Raw genomic sequence first — 18,010 nt, forward strand, 5'->3', positions numbered from 1 at the left:
GGATGATTGTGTACTTAAAAAGAATTTTGCAAGGACAGACATTTTCAAATTTAGCTTTATAGGATTGTTGATATGTGGAATGCGTTACCACTGTCAACTTGTTGTTCTCCAAGTATTTGTAGTTTTAAGAAGGGAGTAGTCTTGGCTAGCCGATATCTCTCAAATATTTCTGGAGATATTTATATGTCAATTATTACTTTACTTTTTTATTTACATAATTCCCTTTTCTTTCTTTTTTCTTAAGTTTAAGGTGGTCTAGACTGTGAGCAGTCTCTTATTTTTCTTTGCAAAGTTACTGCACGCGAAACCCAAGCACGCAAGCTGCGAGATAAAAACAAGACGGATTTTAAGAGAAAGGCGGACTGCAAGCAGTCGAAAGGTGGTCGGTCTCGTATGGGGTCTATGACTCTCTTTCTGACCATCCTTATGGTGTTTTTTTCTTGTTACTTTTTCTTACGTTTCTTAGTCTTTTCTGCCATCCAATTGTAATAAAAATAAATAATTAGGCCTTTTTACCAACACAGCGGCCATATTGAATTTATTAGATGTAAGGAGTATTATGGGATGCCCAGAGAGGCATGAGCACGTTCTCATATACTCGCTCAGCATATGAACGCGCACTTTTCGGGCCAATTTGTCTTTAAGTTTTCCTAGAAAAAGATTGTAATGGGAAAAAATATCGTTGTGCCGTGTTTGGATGTAATAATTATCGCCTTTTTCCTGAGAAATAAACAGTGAAGTTCTCTTTTTGCCAGAAAAGCGCGTGTAAATACTGAGCGAGTGCCCCCTGGGCATCCCATAATACTCCTAAATGCAATAATTAAATTCAATAAGGCCGCTGTATCCGTCTAACCACCCATTTTGGGTGTCCTGTGGTGTTTGCTCGTCGAGGTATTCATTGACCCCCCTCTAAGGCCGGAGTTATTTCCTGTGCGAACTGAAGCTGAAGTACGGAAGTCCTTCTCCTCCGGTTTTGTCGGGCGAAGTTTGACCGAGCGTTTTACCCTTCGCAGCTCGTGGGAAACTTCAAACTCTTGCCTTCTGTTGTTCCTGGCAGCAGACAGGCCTCTAGGGTGAGTAGTCTTACGATCAAAGCGTTGCGCTCGTAACGGATACATCAACAAGACCCTGTCTTGTCAAGTGGTCAGTGATCTGATCTTGCTCATTATATGCTTGCTCGCTTTTTTCTCGAAAATTCTACTAATTTAAGCAGTCAAAGGTTCGTTTAAATTCTGGTGAAAGTAAAAGCGTAAGCCTCTTATTTCAGCGAGAAAGATAACTTTTGTTTTAGGTACTTCCGTGTATAAATGCTTTACTGCAAATCCAAAACCGTCAGATAGATCGAATACATTAGGATTAAAAGGGATTATGGCTGGAGTGAACATCGATGTACGCTTATTGAGTCTACCAACTCCCAGTAATTTCTCAGTGGTTTTAGGTTCTAGCTCGTAGAACACTTTGCTTTTAGGTACATTTTAATATTATCAGACACACCAAATCATGCTTATTATAATATCCGTCATCAATTTCATGTTAATATTCGTCTCCTCGATTCCTAAGCAACAGTCAGCAGTGGACTGTTTTATCAGTTATGCCAAGACAAGTAAGTGATTTTGCAGTATAAAGCTAACTAGCTAAGAAAAAAATGTTGAATTTAATACAGTTTGCCGTTTTTTTGTATTTCCTAAAGGTTGTTACCTCAGAGTGCCAAATGCCTCAATATGTCCATCAACCACCAGCAGGTTTGTAACCCAAATTTGCTCATGATCCCTTACTTGCCAGCTACAATTAATTATGATGTAAATGTTTATCTTCCAAGTACAAAACTGAAAGTTTTCAGTTCGTTTGTACTGAAAACTGTTACCTGGACTAACTTGTACTTTTGACACGCTCAAAGTAGTACAGCGGAACACCGTTAATATGGCCACTATTGGGCCCAAAAAAATTGGCCTTATTAACAAGGGTTTTTTTACAAGAAAATATATGGTGGTTTTTGCCAGGCAGCCAAAAAAAGTGGCCGTAAGGCGAGTTTCCACTGTATTATTTTGAGTTTCGGGATTTCATAACTGAAGTATTAACAGTTGACGTTTAGAGATCCTGCTACAAGATCAGGATGCAACAAATGCCGTCACTGGTAGTTTCTCTTCTGTCAAATTGTCAATTCCCAGAAACTTTGTGGCTTTATTAAACCATGCATGAAAGCACTAAATTTTAACGTGTTGACTAAAATGATGTTTCTTGGAAAATAGTAGCGCAGCTGCTGATTTCTTAGCAAAGAAGTAACTTCTTGATATTTTTGGGGGAGAATCTTGTAAATTACACCCTATGTTCAGGGTTGTCACCAAGTTGTCACAACAAGTAGGTGGGGAATCAAACAGGTATATGGGAATTTCTGTTGGTTCTGTTTTTCTTCTATTTTTTTGTGAAAGTACATGTAGCAGGAGGTCAACTTCAAAGTAACTGGGGGAAATCCCTGTCCCTAATGATAGCGCTGGGCCCAGTTGTTCAAAGGCTGATTAGCGCTAACTCAGGTTAAAGTTTTTGCCCTGGTTTCTTTTTCTTTTGTTCAAATGCATTTTCCCAGGTGATTTTTTCTATTCTTTTTAGAGCATGCAATCATCAAATTGTAGACAAAAAGAATAAAACTGAATTTGATTTGTGAGCTTTCATATCTGAATTCAAATTTTGAATTAACCCTGTGTTATCTTAACCCTGCTTTGAACAACCCAGCCCAGAATATTAGCTTAAAGCTCACAGAGTATTCAAGGAGCCACAGAAAGCTTAAAGCTGGTTTTTGTTAGCAGTTGAGTCATATGTGGAATCCAAAGACTACCTTATTTTTATGTACAATGTTGTAAAAATCAAAACTTGGAGTCATAATTATAAGTGAAGTTATAAGCTCGATGGAATCAGGGTTGGTAGAATCAAACATTTCCATTTTCTTCTGATTCTATTTATGATTCTATTTCTTATGATCTAGTGAAAACCTGAATGTCAGAGTCAGCAACAGAAGTGTAAGAATAAACCGATTACAAAACTTTTTCCCCCACTTAATGATTGGTTTGATTCTTCCACTTCTGCTTACAACTCTGACAACCTAGTTTTCACTAAATTAATGTAAGTTACTAGTTGCGTCTTGTTTTCTGTACGTGACATGATTCACATCTTACAAGAGGTTGGTAACTTACTTTTGCACAGTATTGTAAGTATTGAACCTTGTTTAACAGGCAAACCTGAGGCTTATAGGAGAGGCCACCTGTAACATTGTCATTTGCAGCTTAGGTTTAGATAGTAAAATATTAAATTACCATCAGTCTGTCACATAAGGGTATCAGCTGTACTTTGTGTGTGTGCCAATAGCACTTTCCACTATTACTAAAAATAGGTTTTGTGCCCCCGGCATGACTCAGACAAATTTTGCATTCTGCTTGTACTCAAAGGCTTTGTATAGACAACATGCATTTCTGACATGAATAAAATTCACAGTGAATGTTTTTTAACTGTTCTCTCAGCTTTATTTTAATATTTGCATGGGTAATAGGGAGCAAAACCTGTTCCAAGTAACTCAAATAAACAGCTAAAATCAGAAAATAAACAGACCTGGTCAAATTAGATCCATAGCCCTGCAGCCTTAGTCAGATAGCACTGAAACATGACATAACATTTCTGACTATGTTATCATCCAAAACCACAGATGCTAAATAGAAAATCAAGTTTGTATGTGTTTTTCGCAAGCCTGTGGCAGTATTTCTGAGCTGTAAAGCGCACCAACATAAGCACAAACTGGAAATTGTATAAGTTTAAAATGGTTGTTATGTGCAGCCATACAGTTTTTTATATCCTACAGTAGTGTAATACCTAGCGTTGCCTTTGCACTCAAAAATTAATAAAAATGAGCATCCTTTACTTTTAATTTTAACCAAACTACATTTTTATGAACAGCTTTGGTGCCCTACTCAGTTTGTACATTTCTTAGTGAAATACCATAACTTACCATAAGGGTAAAGACACTGTATTAGGAATAAGATCACTCATCTGTACAGTTATGTCCATGTTTAACATAGTCTTAGCACACGTTAATTATTTTCAGGATATTTAATCATTTCCAAGCTGGATTTTACTTCTTTTGACGATTTTAAAAATCTTCAAAGACGATGTAAATTTGCAGGTAAACATACCCTGCGAGCAGTGGTTTCTCTAGGCTGGACACTAGCGTCCAGCGTGGAGAAACCACTGCACGCCGGGTAAGGTGAACACAACTTTCCCATAGAAAATTTGATCAGGTTCAATGTCTAAGTCACAGTAGGGACCAGAAATTTGTGACATCATTAGTGCAAAATGCTTTTTAATGTTGCGCTGAGCCTTTCTTATCTACATGTAGCATGCAACATAATAGATACTGAATACTAAATATGTTTGCGTAGGATACACCATGGCCAACAGGAACTGAAGTGGTTGGAAAGTATGAATTTAGAGGGCGAACACGTGAGGTAGGTTTATCAATGGAAATCCAAATCTTTGATGCAGAGTGGAGCCTCAGTAATTAACCCTGTTATCCCTATAAATTTTCAACAGAAGTAGTGGGGAGAATTTGACGAAGTATCAATTAGATTCATCTTGTGTGATCATATCCTTAATTCTCATGACCACTCTGTTTTATAAAGCAGTGATATTACAAGGAGGAATTTGATGCTGATCATTCTTATGGCTTAAAGGGTTAAAATAAACAACTATAGAAGGAGCACCTCGGTGAAACAAATGACAACCTTTGTCCCAATTGTTCAAAATGTGGATGGGGCTATACACTGTATAAATCTCTATCCACTGGATAGTGAAATAAGTTTGCCTAATTCTTATCCGCTGGATGGGGTTGCTTCCTTGTTTTTTAAGTTTATGACTTAGTTAGAGGATTACTTGCCAGGCCCCTGCTCATTGGGCAAGGGAGCGTAAAAGGTTACTTGCCATACGGTAAAATCTACTCGTTTTAGATATTTATGCAACAGAACTTTTTTAAAGCCCTGATTAGTCCATGGCAACTGATTTTTGCCAGCCAGTGGTGTTTTTCACATGTGATTTCTATGTGTTCTTTAATATGACAGTGTGTAATGTGAATGTGATGTGTTAAAATTCCTCTCACTAGGATCTTCCATTCAGGAAGGGTGAAATATTGCTTATTGAGAGCGTTACTCGGGTAAGTTGCATTGTCAAGAGTACCAACACTTGTACAATTTATAATAATATTATTGCGGGCAACAAGCAGAGCCCACAATTCTAATCTTCAGGTTGATATTACGCTTGCTTGGTATGTACATAGCCTCTCTTAATTTGGACTTTCATTAAGAATGAATGGACTATATCACATGAAAGGTATACAAAGCACCATGGTAAGAGCAAAAGGGTTTTGACATTCAAACAGAAGCTTGAAACTCGCCTGCACTCTCTTACCTCTGGTTATTACCAGTTATAACCTGTTTCACTGTAAAATGTACTAACTGAACACATCAGGTAATAAAAGAAATGCTATGAAAATTTCCAAATAAGTGCGTACCATCTTGTGTATAGGTACTGGTTGATTACCTTCACCCATACATACACATGTAAATGGTAGAAAAACAGGCAGACAAAGCTTAGAGAGATAACTTTGATGACCTTGGGCTGAATTTTGTTGGCTTACTGATTTGACTAATGATTTCTCTCCAGGACCCTAACTGGTACAGAGCAAAAAACGCTAAAGGACAGAGAGGAATGATTCCGTATAACTATGTTAAAGAGAAATTAGCTAAGGGAGCTGTGAAGCTGGATGCAATGCCGTAAGTCTGGCATCATTTCTTCTAATTTATAGTACAGTGTACCTTGCCCAGGTGAAGTTGATATATTGCTTAAACATTCTTTATTAATATTTTAGTAGTATTTGACACCGAACATTGTTTCAGGCAAAAGTTCATTTGTATGTGGTCCTGATTTCAGACCTTAATGGGCATAGCTTACTTGTTTTCAGACCAAAACAGCTCAAAACTACTCCTTTTGAAGTGGAACATAGTTTATTAGGTTATATATGTGAAAATATCCCCCCATGTGTCTATCTAAGGCAGCTTTTCTTTTGAATGTTTGGTGTCAGACGGACAATCTGTCTCTAATCTAATAAGAACAGCCATCAGTAAGTTCGTGTGAAGCTCAATGTGCACTATGAGGCGGATTTCTGTCTTATACATGAGTGGACTGAGAGTTGGCTGTGTGGAGTTCAAGAGAATTTTTTTGTGAGAGACTTTCTAACAACTTACAGCAAATTATTCTTGTGTAAAATTTCAGGTGGTTTCACGGCAAGATCTCACGAGATCAGGCTGAACAACTGTTAGAGCCAGAGCATAAAAAGGGATTGTTTTTGGTCCGAGAAAGCCAGAATTTTCAAGGAGACTACACCCTTTCTGTTTGGTATGGTTTAAGTAACAGTTACTAGCAACTGTTTATCATGAGGGGCATGAACATTATTGTTAGAGCAACCAATGTAAATTAACCCATTCTCCCCAGGAGATTTTGCCGAAAAACGTATTTTGAAGCTAGTCGAGCGGCTTTCAGGTCACTGGCGTGCTATTAAGAGCTAAAACTTGCCACAAAGTCGTTTACAGGTCGTACACTTCGCGACCTTCTGATCCAGATGCAAGATGTTAGCGTGCGAAGTTTGGGCATGCACAGAAAGCAAAATTGCAAGATGATTGTTTGATTTAAAAGTGACACAGCCGTCTTGACTTTTACTTTTTGCTTTCTCTTCTCCCCTTTTTTCCACTTTCCTTGCCTCATTTTTTTTTCTTTTGCTGGGCATTTAGCACATTTCATATTGGTGGGAAAAGTTTTTAGGAAATGTTTTAGGATCTTAGGATTAGATGAAAGGAAAGGTACATGGGTAGTGGAACAAGATTTTCATGGCAATTTTTGGGTCAACGTTACATGGTTTTTTGCCTTATTCTCTGGTGTCCTTGACTGAATTGTGCTCATTCTGGTATGGTTTGAAAGATCCCTTCACTCTGCACACGTTAGTGGACAAAGTTGTCCTTGACCATTAAAACTGATGACGTCACAAGTGGTAGAAGGGATGTGGATCCACACGGGTGGTTACGGGCGGCTCGGGGGCAAATGGGTTAAATCATTTACTTCCAAGAATCTTATTCAAAACTTTCAAGCCTCATTTGGTAAAATTCTGTAGAGTGATATTTCATCTAAAGCTGAAGACCAGCAGCTCATTGGCACCTACCTTGTAGAATAAAGACAAGCAAAATTGTTACTGGTTGAAAGTGCTACCAAAGAGGTTTCTTTACACCAAAAGACTTTGGTAGTACTTGATAGGGCTGCAATGATACATTTTCTCACAATACAATACATATCTCGATACAGGTGCCACGACACGATACACAAAACAATACTTCATGCCGGTTCTAATTCAGCTTTTCCACAACATGAGAAGACATTTTCCAACAAACAGCGAATTTTACCTGTAGGAACGCAAGACTGTGTCAGCTGGCAAATAAATTGAACCTACGCAATGTATGCATGCATTTGTGTTGCCATCTTGAAAAATACATCTTGGATCGGAAGGATGCAAAGCTATACATAGCAAGGATTGGAACTCACTTGTCCCTTTCTTTAATAAATAGCTATAGAAGAGTTTGGACTTGCGTAAGGAGTCATTAAACACAGTGAAGGGTTATAATATCATGATATCGTGATATGTTGTTCAAATATCAAAATTCGTATCGTGGCAAAAAATATTGTGGCTCACCAGTCAGGGTGCAAAGAAAGTAATTTTTACAGCCTGCCATTCGGGCAAGCTGTAGCTAGCATGTACTAGCCCACAAGTCATTTCAACTAGCCCTAAAACTCTTTTTGATTAGCTGGATTGATTACACTCCTTGTGTAATTTGAATTTCCCCCAAAAACAGAACTTGCCCATCAGGCAAGTTAAGAACAAAAATCACTAGCCCGATAGCAAAATCCACTAGCCCCGGCCTATCGGACACGACTTTCTTTGGAAATCTTTGCACGCTGCCAGTGCACTGGTGTATCATTGCAGTACCATGTACTGGTACTAGAAACGTTCATACTTCTGGTAATACAATGACACCATTATTGACTTAAGAATAAGAAAGGTTGAATGTCTTTCCAGCTCTTTTACTACTACAGCTGTTTGTGTCTGTTATAAAATGCTTGTGCATGGCTCTTTTACTAGAAATAACAAAGCTTTTTTTTTACATGTATTCCAACCAGCACTGGTTCAAAGGTTGATCACTACAGAGTAAGATACACTCATGACAATAAGCTTACTGTGGACGATGAAACCTTTTTTGAAAATCTCACAAAACTTGTACAGGTAGGTGATAATGTTGAAAAACAACATTCCTGAGTTACCAGTGGTACTTGGAGTACTGTATTCTTTCATCTTACAATTACCGTCAACGTAGCTGCCAATAAGCATGTACACCACATTTAGAAGCTCGAAGTTGTAAAGAAAATACTTTTCTGAAGAATTTGTTGCTGAGTCAGAAAAAAGTTCAGACTTTTTCCTTAACCCTTGAAGCCCCAATATCCACATACAAATTCTCCAAACTGATCTCTATACCTTTCCTTTAAGAATTAGTTAAGCTGTAAGAGAATTTGATAAAAGATCAAAGTATTTTCTCTTAGGTGATCATTTTATTAATTCTCATAACCTAATCTCATGATAATGTATAGATATCATTAGGAGAAAATTGCTGTTGGTCACTATTGGGACTTAAAGGGTTACTGAATGCACATGTACATGTAGTTACTTGAGCAGAATGTATATCACCAGTACCTACAACGACTCAGTGCTGCATCCTAAATGTGTTACTTAACTTGCTCATGCATCTTAAGCCCCAAATGCAAAAGGGCCCGAAAAGTGGTAGCCCAGACACTTTCCAGCTATAATAGACATTTTTTATTTTACTGAGAATTCTTTAAAAATTATAGAAAATATCACAGAAAAAGGTGGAAGCTTTGCTCCACTGTCCATTTATATAGAAGCACATAAGTAAGAGAGAGAGATGCCATTTTTAATGTTGTTTCCTTTAATAGCATTATGAACACGATGAAGATGGTCTTTCTACAAGACTCGCGCATCCTTTACAAAAGCAAGGCAAATTTGATTTTTCTGTTGATCCCGAATCATTCAAAAAAGGTTTGTACATGTGATGTTAGCATCTTGCTGTTCATTTTGAGTCTGCAAATTATCCAATGTAACTCACTTTCTTTCTTCTTCTTCTCCACTCACAAAAGCAATTTAAACACTGGTGCAGGTGAAGTTTCAGCGGGCACAGAAAGTACTGTCCGATAGCCTAGGGCAAGTGGATTTTGCTATCGGGCTAGTGAATTTCTGTTTTTAACTTGCCCAACGAGCAAGTGATGTTTTTTGAGGAATTCGAATAACAGAAGTACTGTGAAATCAATTCTGCTAGTCAAAAAGTTTTGGGGGCTAGTTGAAATGACGTCTGGGCTAGTAAATTCTAGCTTTAGCTTGCCCAAATGGCAAGCTCTAAAAATGATTTTCTTTGCACCCTGAGTTTATAACCATTTCAGAATTCAATTTATTGGGTACTAGATGTTAGGATAATAGTAAAACCCCTTGACTAATTACCTAGATTTTAAGAACCTGTTAGGCTAAAATTTGCCAGTTAAGCCCCTTCTATATAAGAACCTGGATAGCCTAAAATTTGAAACAGGTTCTTATTTTCTAAAATATATGGAAAAATTCTGCACACTTAGGCAATTAAGATAAATCAACAACCAGAATCCCCTTTGGAGACATAGGTGCCTTATCACTCCAACTGCAATTTAAGCGCCAATGATTAAAAATAAAAAAAAATTGTTATTGATACGATTACAAATTAAACAAGTTCTTTTTTTAATGTTCATCTTTACATAACTTCTAATTTGGTATGCAGACAAGCTGAACCACCTGGAAGTACTTTTAGCTATATAAGATTTTTTTTTTTTTTTTTCTTCAGAAAATAAGAACCTATTTAAGAACCTAAAATAGCCTAAACTTGTGCTAACTACCATTTATATAAGAACCTGTGTAGGCCATTTTGGAAAAATCCTGGTTCTTAGTTGTGGGGTTTTTAACTGTGCTTCAACCTTACATTTGCACCAATAACGTTTTGAGGAATTTTCAACAATATTGAGTCTTCTTAATGAAGGATCCATTCACTTTTCTTGGGGCAGTTGTTACTCTAGCCTGTATGTTATGAGATGGGTCTTTGGTTCATTTCTCAAACATGCCTCTTGGTATGTCACTTGTCAGAATTTAATGCAAATAGCACTTTAAAAAAAATATCTGAATTGTCTTTCAGAGGGTTGGAGTATAAGACGTAGTGAATTACAGCTTGGGAAGTCCATTGGGAAGGGAGAGTTCGGAGGTGAGAATAATATTATAATTTGCTCTACTTTACTGAAAATCCCTTATTAAGAACAATGTGTGGTTCCAGAAAATATCCATACCCCCACCACGAAAGACTCTTTGATTTGCACCCCCCCCACACCCCAGGTTTTTCCGTTCCAGGGGTTCTTTGATGACCGCCCCCCCCCTCCCCCCAGGAATTTCCAGAATTTTTAAATGGGGACTTCGCTTACCACACTTTGGAAATTCAAAGTAGGTTGGGCACTTAAAAACACTAACTCAGTTATGAAAATATGGTAGAATTTTATTACAACAGTGCAGCATAAACGTTTGTTAAGTTTATTACTCAGCCAAACTTTTAGCTTTTTCGCCATCACGTTTGCAAATTATGTCTGTGTTGTTTTTCTGTAAGCTTATAAATTAAGCTTAAACATTTGGTTTGCAAAGTTTAAACGTCGATTGTTCTACGTTTTTGTGTTTACTGCGACCTTAACGTTATGAAGAGAACGTAAGTTTCACCCGCTTAAACAACTTTGCAAACGGTAGCAAGAAAAACCCAGAAACTTACAAGGTTCCTGTCTGGCTGTTTATATTTCTACAGATTTTGTCAGTTTCTTCAGGTTGACTTTTATTTAAGGGCCGAAAACTTCACCAACATACTGTACATGCCAATGCGCTAGATTTCGTGAACGTCGTCACGATTGCAGAATTTACTAGCCAGGTAGCCGGGCCTTGTGAAGGTCGAGCGAGAAATGGGAACGAAAGTATTCTCATCGCATTTTTCATGAGTTTCCACCCACAATAAACACTGATAAAACATGAAACCTATCAAAAATGTGTGTCCTGCATGTCAAGGTAGCGAAAAGGGATACTCAGTGAACAGAAGTGAAAGCACTTTAATGTTGGTCAGACGAAAACGAGACGAAGACAAGACTCCAGTTATGTCCACCATTTTCAATCGTTTTCGACTTCGTTCCAAAGACACATCGTTCTTCTGGAGATTGTAGTGCTAGCTAACTCAAAGAAAAACAGAAACATTAAAGCTAATGATGCTAACCTCATGTCAATGGCCAGGAGTACCGACTTCTTTTTCAAAACAACGTACGTAGGTATGTTTTTGTGCTTCAGATCAATCGTATGTTGCTTTCAATGTTTTTACATGGTCTGTCACCCCTTGGAAAATAGTTTCCCATGAACCCCCCATACCCCTCGGAAATTACTGCCTTTGAACCCCCCCCCCTCCCCCTCGGAATTTCCAATGGTCTTCCATGGGGGGGTATGGATATTTTCTGGAACCACACAATCATGTTATTTGTTTCAAACCATCATGTATTCATTCAAGAGCAAAAAACTTTAACTTTCAGGGGCCTTCAGGTTACCATGGCTGGCGGTCACTGCAGCCCAGCTATGAGCTAATCTCATGCAGGGCTTTCAGGGCACCCGTCGCAGTACTTTGTTCAAACAATGGGAAAAAAGGCTGGTTTGGGAGGAGAGGGGTAAAAAGTAAACTGCTGAATGTTCCAGACACTCTGCAGAAAATCTGTCTTGCTTGAATATCCTAAAATATGCTTCATACTGCTGTTATATGGGGTGGTCAGTGTCTGCACTACCATTCTCCTACTGTTGACTACCCTGACAACATGCAAGCTGCTCTTTGCTGTCAACTTAGTACATTCTGTAATTATTTATGTTACATTTAAAAAGGAATACTTTTCTTCTGTTATCTCCAGATGTCCTTCAAGGTGTTTATAGGGGTCAGAAAGTGGCAGTTAAGTCGCTGCTGGATGACAGTCATGCTGCACAATCATTTCTAACTGAAGCTTCTATTATGACGTATGTTTGAATCTCACAATAGTTTACGTTTTATTGTTATTGTTAGTTGTGTTGAAATAGAAGCTATAGTCGGACTTAGTTTTGCATATATGATGACAGAGATAATTCGGATTTAATTTGTTCCTATGAGAAATTATATGGATAACGATTTTTTTTTTGTGCATTTTGAAATACCCATCTTTTCGACCCATCCTCTTCCTAGACCTGCAGGAAGGTGTGATTCTTGTAACTAGGTTAAGGTATTGTATCTTAAACAGAAAATACTTGTAGGAATGTTACAATGTAATTTGGAAGATAATAACCGGTATCTCAATCAACAGGAACTTAAGCCATAAGAATCTGGTGAAATTACTTGGAGTGTCTTTGGATGGAAACCCAATTTACATTGTTACAGAATACTGTGGAAAGGTAAGCAAAATGACAAAAGTGTTATGCCTTTCTATACAAGTGACAGCTCATTTGCCAATAATAACTGAACAAGATAGTACATCAGATTTTCAGAAAGATAAACTTGGAGGTCATCTTTGGAAAATTTTTTAACCCTTTAAGTCCCAATGGTGACCAACATCAATTTTCTCCTAACGATATCCATACACTGTCAAGGGATAAGGTTATGAGAATTAATAAAATGATCACCTAAGGGAAAATGCCTTGATCTTTTATCAAATCCTCTCAACTCATTCTTTAAGGAAATGTATAGAGATCAGTTTGGAGAATTTGTATGTGGATATTGGGGTTTAACAAAAATGAAATCCTTTTGATTACTGTTACTTGACTGTAAGTTTGTGAAATTCTCACACAAAACAAGAGAAGAGACACTTACATGTAGGAACTACATGTAGCTCATTCCATGTGCAACCTTTACAGTGCCTGTACATGTGTAAGTCTACTGAAGTTTGCTTGTTCTTTGTGGTAAGCTTAGGGCGGAAATACTTTTTCTTTTAAAATGGACTTTATTCAAACAAATCAGAAAGGTTGTCAGCCCTTCATTATATTGACTTTCAATTTCTCTAAGTACATAACCCTACAGATCTTCAACTTCAAAAAGATGGTCTTTCATGGTATTTGATCTGTCCAGTGATCATATCTGATTGCATTTGGGATTTTGTTGGATGTTGGGTATATTGTAGTTGGACATTGTCTAATGACTGACTGTTATTTTTATCTCTGAAGCTTAGTTTTGGCTATGTATTTGCAGCAAGCAAATACAAAGGTCAGCTCTCAAATTACAACTTAAAATCCCCTCTTGAATCTTGTAATCTACAGTGCTATTTATTTTGATTGCAGCTTCCATTAATGTTCTTTCTTCTATCTGTTACTAGGGAAGCTTAGTAGAATATTTGAGAACCAGAGGAAGGACTGTCATTGGGCAAAAGGAACTTGTGGGATTTGCAAGGTAGGACTACATTAAAATTTGAGACTCTGATCATTGCAAAGATCTGACATTTTGGCCATGAAGTTTGCTTATCCAGAATAAACAAGCTCTTGCTGTAAGTTTCGTCCCAGTGCTGATGCCGTTATCCCTGGTCCTTTTAGAGTCATCTGAGAAAAAGCGGCATCATCTTGTCATGAAAGGGACCCCAAATATTAATTTAAATAAACAGCTAATTCCTGCATTAAAAAAAAGGTCATTTCATCTTGATCAGGAAAAAGATAATAGAATAATCTCACTACTTTTTGTAGAATCTCCCAATGTTTTTTTTTTTTTTCATTAGTCTCCAGATTTTTCTTTATGAGGGTTTGGCAGATCTGTAGTGGGTAATGTACACTAGGAAAGTCCAGTCTGTCTGCCTCTAAGTAAACTACATGTAAGGGGACATTGTCAAAACTAAAAAGATCTACCAAAACATTTGGTACATTCTGGCGCTTTTATCAGGTGCAGTTTTCATGCCCTGCTATTTCAGACCATCAAGGTTCAAGAACCATACCCTTTGGCAGAGTACCTACCCACCCTCCTACCTACCTATCTGATTTGTGGTGTGACTGTTCAAATGAAACTTCTTCTGTCACTAAAATACGTGAACATGAGGTCATTTGATTCTCTTTGGTGGTCATTCCCTCTATTTTATGTTCTCTTTTTTTTTTAGCTTAAAAGCCAAATGTTTAGTTTTTGATTGATTTGTTTTTTTTGCCATAATTTAATTTTCTCAGGGATGTAGCAGCTGGAATGCAGTATCTAGAATCGAAGCATTTAGTTCACAGGTACATGATCCAGTACATTAGAGACATAAACAAGAAACATGTTATTTTGAAATTGACAAGATGATAATTAGAACATCGCTAACAGTAGAAACTGTTGTCAAATCTTACATGTATAATTATTAGAATGATGACAGAACTCACCTCCTTTAATTTTATTATTCTGAAATGTTCTATTATGAATGAGAACACAAAGTCTTTTGTTATACTAAATAAATAATTATTGTAGGATTGACCTTGCTTTATCTTGCAATTAAGTGTACTTCTTGATAGGTGAGCTTTCTTTTGCCTAATTGCTAAAATCTGTCATATGATGTAAACATTTCCCTTTGTACCATAAGCGTCAGCTGTGTACACATTTCTCACCGTTTGAACTTTTTGACTTTAGGGATTTGGCTGCCAGGAATGTCTTAGTACATGACGATGGAACAGCCAAGGTACCTGCAATAATAATTATATTATGTCATTATCTGACATACCTGCTTCAATTTACTCAAACTGCACTGATACCAAGTATACAATGAACCACATGATATTCTGAATGTAATAATTAAAATAGTTTCTACATTTATTAGCATCTAAGATAGTGAGAAATTTAAATCTCTGCTGCATCTCTTTTTGTAACCAAGCTTGTAACAATTTAAGGATGGCTTTTTCCATATTCTCTAGATGTTGTTTTCCAGGTTAAAATTTCTTTGCTTCAAAGTCAACTGTAACTGTTTTTATTAATGATAGGTGTCAGATTTTGGACTTGCAAGAGAAGCTAACTTCAACTTAGAAGGAGGAAAGTTTCCAATAAAGTGGACAGCCCCTGAAGCTATAAAACATAAAGTAGGTTTAATTGAATTGAATTACCGATAAACCAGGTGGTTCTTGTACACCTCATGTTTGTGAGTTGTAGTTTTGGGGCATTTTTCTTTTGCGCTTGTTTTTGTCGAATGCAGCTTTTATTCTATGCTTGATTTGCTCAGTAATGACAAACAACAGATAAAACCTCACAATGGAGATCATTAACGACTGATAACTAATAGGGTAACAAATTATTTAATTCACCTTGACATCTATAATGAAGATCTCCATGCAGATTGTCCAGTCATTTCATAACTACATTCATGAGTACAGGAATATGTTATGCAACGTGCGTATGATTGTTTGCAAAGAATACTTAAAAATGATTAGCACCAAAATTATAGTAATTGCTATAATTGTTTATTACTTCTAAAGTATTAACTTGATATCATATTATTATTATGAAGTTGATAAAGAGCATCAAAAAATTTTTGATGTACATCTGTAGGAAGCTGAGGATGAAAAAGTAGAGAAAATTAATGTAAAAATATCACAACTGCCATTCACATAATTTCTTTCACTCTATTTTTTTTGCATCCTCAGCAATTTTCTACACAGTCAGATGTTTGGAGTTATGGCATATTGTTGTGGGAGTTATTCTCATTTGGTAGAACACCATACCCTAGAGTGGTAAGTCATGCAGACTCATTTTGTGTGCTTGATAATGTGAAAGCGACATAACACATCATAGAGGAGGAAGCCTCTTCATCAAAATGTTAGAACAAGAATTTCCTCTGTCAATCTTTAGATTAATGCCATCTATCCAAAATGTAAAGACTGTGGAAATTAATTTATTTCACAGAACAAATTGAAACTTTTCTTGACGATTTGACAACATCACAGTATCTTTTCAAGATGAAAACCTCAGTCAGACAGATGACCATGCTGGCTCATGACAGGAGACTGAGCAATGAGGGTATGACCTCACAGCCTCATTGGCGGTTGAGAGCTGGGTGCATTCAGTGTATTTTGAGGGATTTCCTGATCTTCCTTGGAACTAAATAAGGTCACTATCTTGCATGAGGCAATGTGATGTTATGGAAGTTTCACTTTGTTCTTGTGGAGGAAATTCATTTTTGCCCCATGGATTCAGAAACCAACAATTTTTATGCACAATGTACAGACTGTGAGTGGGGACAAGCTCTCCAATTATGGCAAGTCGAGCAATTCACGAGAGAACAGTGAGGGGAGGCAGTGAGGGGTGGAGGAAAGGAGAGCTTGCAATGATCTCTTATAAATGTTCATTTCTGTTTTGCCCTGAAGAAGCAAAATACCAGTGGCTGAACAATGATGCACTGTCAATTTTTGCTAATTTTGATTTATGTATTTCCTGGCTTACCTGCCAAAAATTTTTGCAGTTTATTTTTGGCGTACTGGTTTTTCCTTACGGTTCAGTTTGGATATCAAGCTGGCAGATTATATAAACCAGCAAATGAGATCGCTGAGTAGGGGTTTCTAGGAAAACGTATTATGATAGTGTTTGTTGTGTTTGTGAGTTTCCCCACAATGAAATCATTATTAATTTTTCATATCCAAGAGCAGGCTCCTCACGGGGTCCAAAGAAAGTCAGTTTTACAGCTTGCCATTTGGGCAAGCTGTAGCTTGCATGACTAGCCCAAAAGCTATTTCAAGTGGAGAGCTTGCTCGCAGGCTAGTAGTGATCTTTCGTAGACCTATGCAGCAAAGGGAAGGAAGAGGTTTCTAGCCAGAGTTAATATGTGATTTTTTTATGTAGATAGGTCATAGGTCAAGGCATTTGCTCCAAGAGGTGGTAGACGCCAAATTCACCAAGCTCCTTTCACTAATATTTGGATTATTATTTTTCAGCACATTGACAGTGTTATGGACAAGATTGAAGGAGGATATCGGATGGAATGTCCAGATGGCTGTCCTCAGCGAGTTTACAGTGTGATGAGAGAGTGCTGGGAAATTGATCCAAAGCAGAGACCATCCTTTAAGACAATATATTCAGAACTAGATCAAATCTACAGATCATTTCTACCAGTTGGTTAGCTAATTATTCAACAAGTGGAATACCATTGTTGTAACTGTTAGCAGTAGTTGATTCACTTCCCAAAACAACTTTCAGCATTTCATTGCTAGTCGATGTGACTACTATCTTTCACAATTGGCAGGCAAGGTCTTCTTTTCCAGCAAAGTAGTCATAGGTTGAAGACAGGCGTGCAATGTAAAGTATAGATTTTATGTCAGACGTTTCCAATGTATTTAATTTTTTCTGAAGATATGTGAGGAAATGTCATGTTTTGATTATTTTGGTTTCATCCACTAGAATATTTTTGAAACATTAACCAAAATAATAGTAGTATTATATACTATATACTATTATGATATTATAATAGTATTAACTTGTTTTAGTCAGAGGAATTATTCAGTCAAAACCGGTAAGCATTTTTTCTATTTATCTTTCTAGTCAACATTTTTTTATTCAAAGACAAAGATAGTGTTTTAATATTTCAAAAGCAGTTGTTAGTTTGATGTTGGGTAATACTTATCAATATTTGATGCTGTTTTTTGTAATGACTCAAGTCCCTTCGAGGGTGGAAAGTGGATTCCCCATATTTTTTTGTAAGCTATGTTCATTGGCAACAGACCAGACCAGCCTGAATTCAGATTTAAAGTCACTGTGAACAATGTTAATCTAAAACACAAATAGGATGTTCCATTTGTTTTTTGATCTCATTGTATGCGATACTACAATGT

At 37.0% G+C, this 18,010-nt stretch overlaps 1 protein-coding gene across 1 annotated transcript; it reads left to right on the forward strand.

Annotated features, from left to right (window-relative positions):
• Positions 1-940: 940 nt before the first annotated feature.
• LOC140936727 (tyrosine-protein kinase CSK-like) lies at positions 941-17,898 on the forward strand. The gene is made up of 17 exons (XM_073386211.1): positions 941-1,073; positions 1,691-1,742; positions 4,425-4,490; positions 5,141-5,191; positions 5,701-5,810; positions 6,310-6,432; positions 8,260-8,362; positions 9,088-9,190; positions 10,362-10,427; positions 12,139-12,241; positions 12,562-12,649; positions 13,564-13,637; positions 14,393-14,443; positions 14,829-14,877; positions 15,176-15,271; positions 15,833-15,919; positions 17,117-17,898. The coding sequence occupies exons 2-17, from the start codon at positions 1,722-1,724 to the stop codon at positions 17,300-17,302; spliced, it is 1,377 nt and encodes a 458-aa protein (XP_073242312.1). The 5' UTR covers positions 941-1,073; positions 1,691-1,721; the 3' UTR covers positions 17,303-17,898.
• The last annotated feature ends 112 nt before the right edge of the window (positions 17,899-18,010 follow it).

The sequence above is a fragment of the Porites lutea genome, chromosome 5 (assembly GCF_958299795.1).
Source record: "Porites lutea chromosome 5, jaPorLute2.1, whole genome shotgun sequence".
In the NCBI taxonomy this organism is placed as follows: domain Eukaryota; kingdom Metazoa; phylum Cnidaria; class Anthozoa; order Scleractinia; family Poritidae; genus Porites; species Porites lutea.

Coding starts and splice junctions, on each gene's coding strand:
- LOC140936727 (XM_073386211.1), top strand. CDS start 1,722: ATGTCCATCAACCACCAGCAG. Junction 10,428..12,138: donor TGGGAAGGGAGAGTTCGGAG/GTGAGAATAATA, acceptor TGTTATCTCCAG/ATGTCCTTCAAGGTGTTTAT. Junction 14,878..15,175: donor ATGACGATGGAACAGCCAAG/GTACCTGCAATA, acceptor TATTAATGATAG/GTGTCAGATTTTGGACTTGC.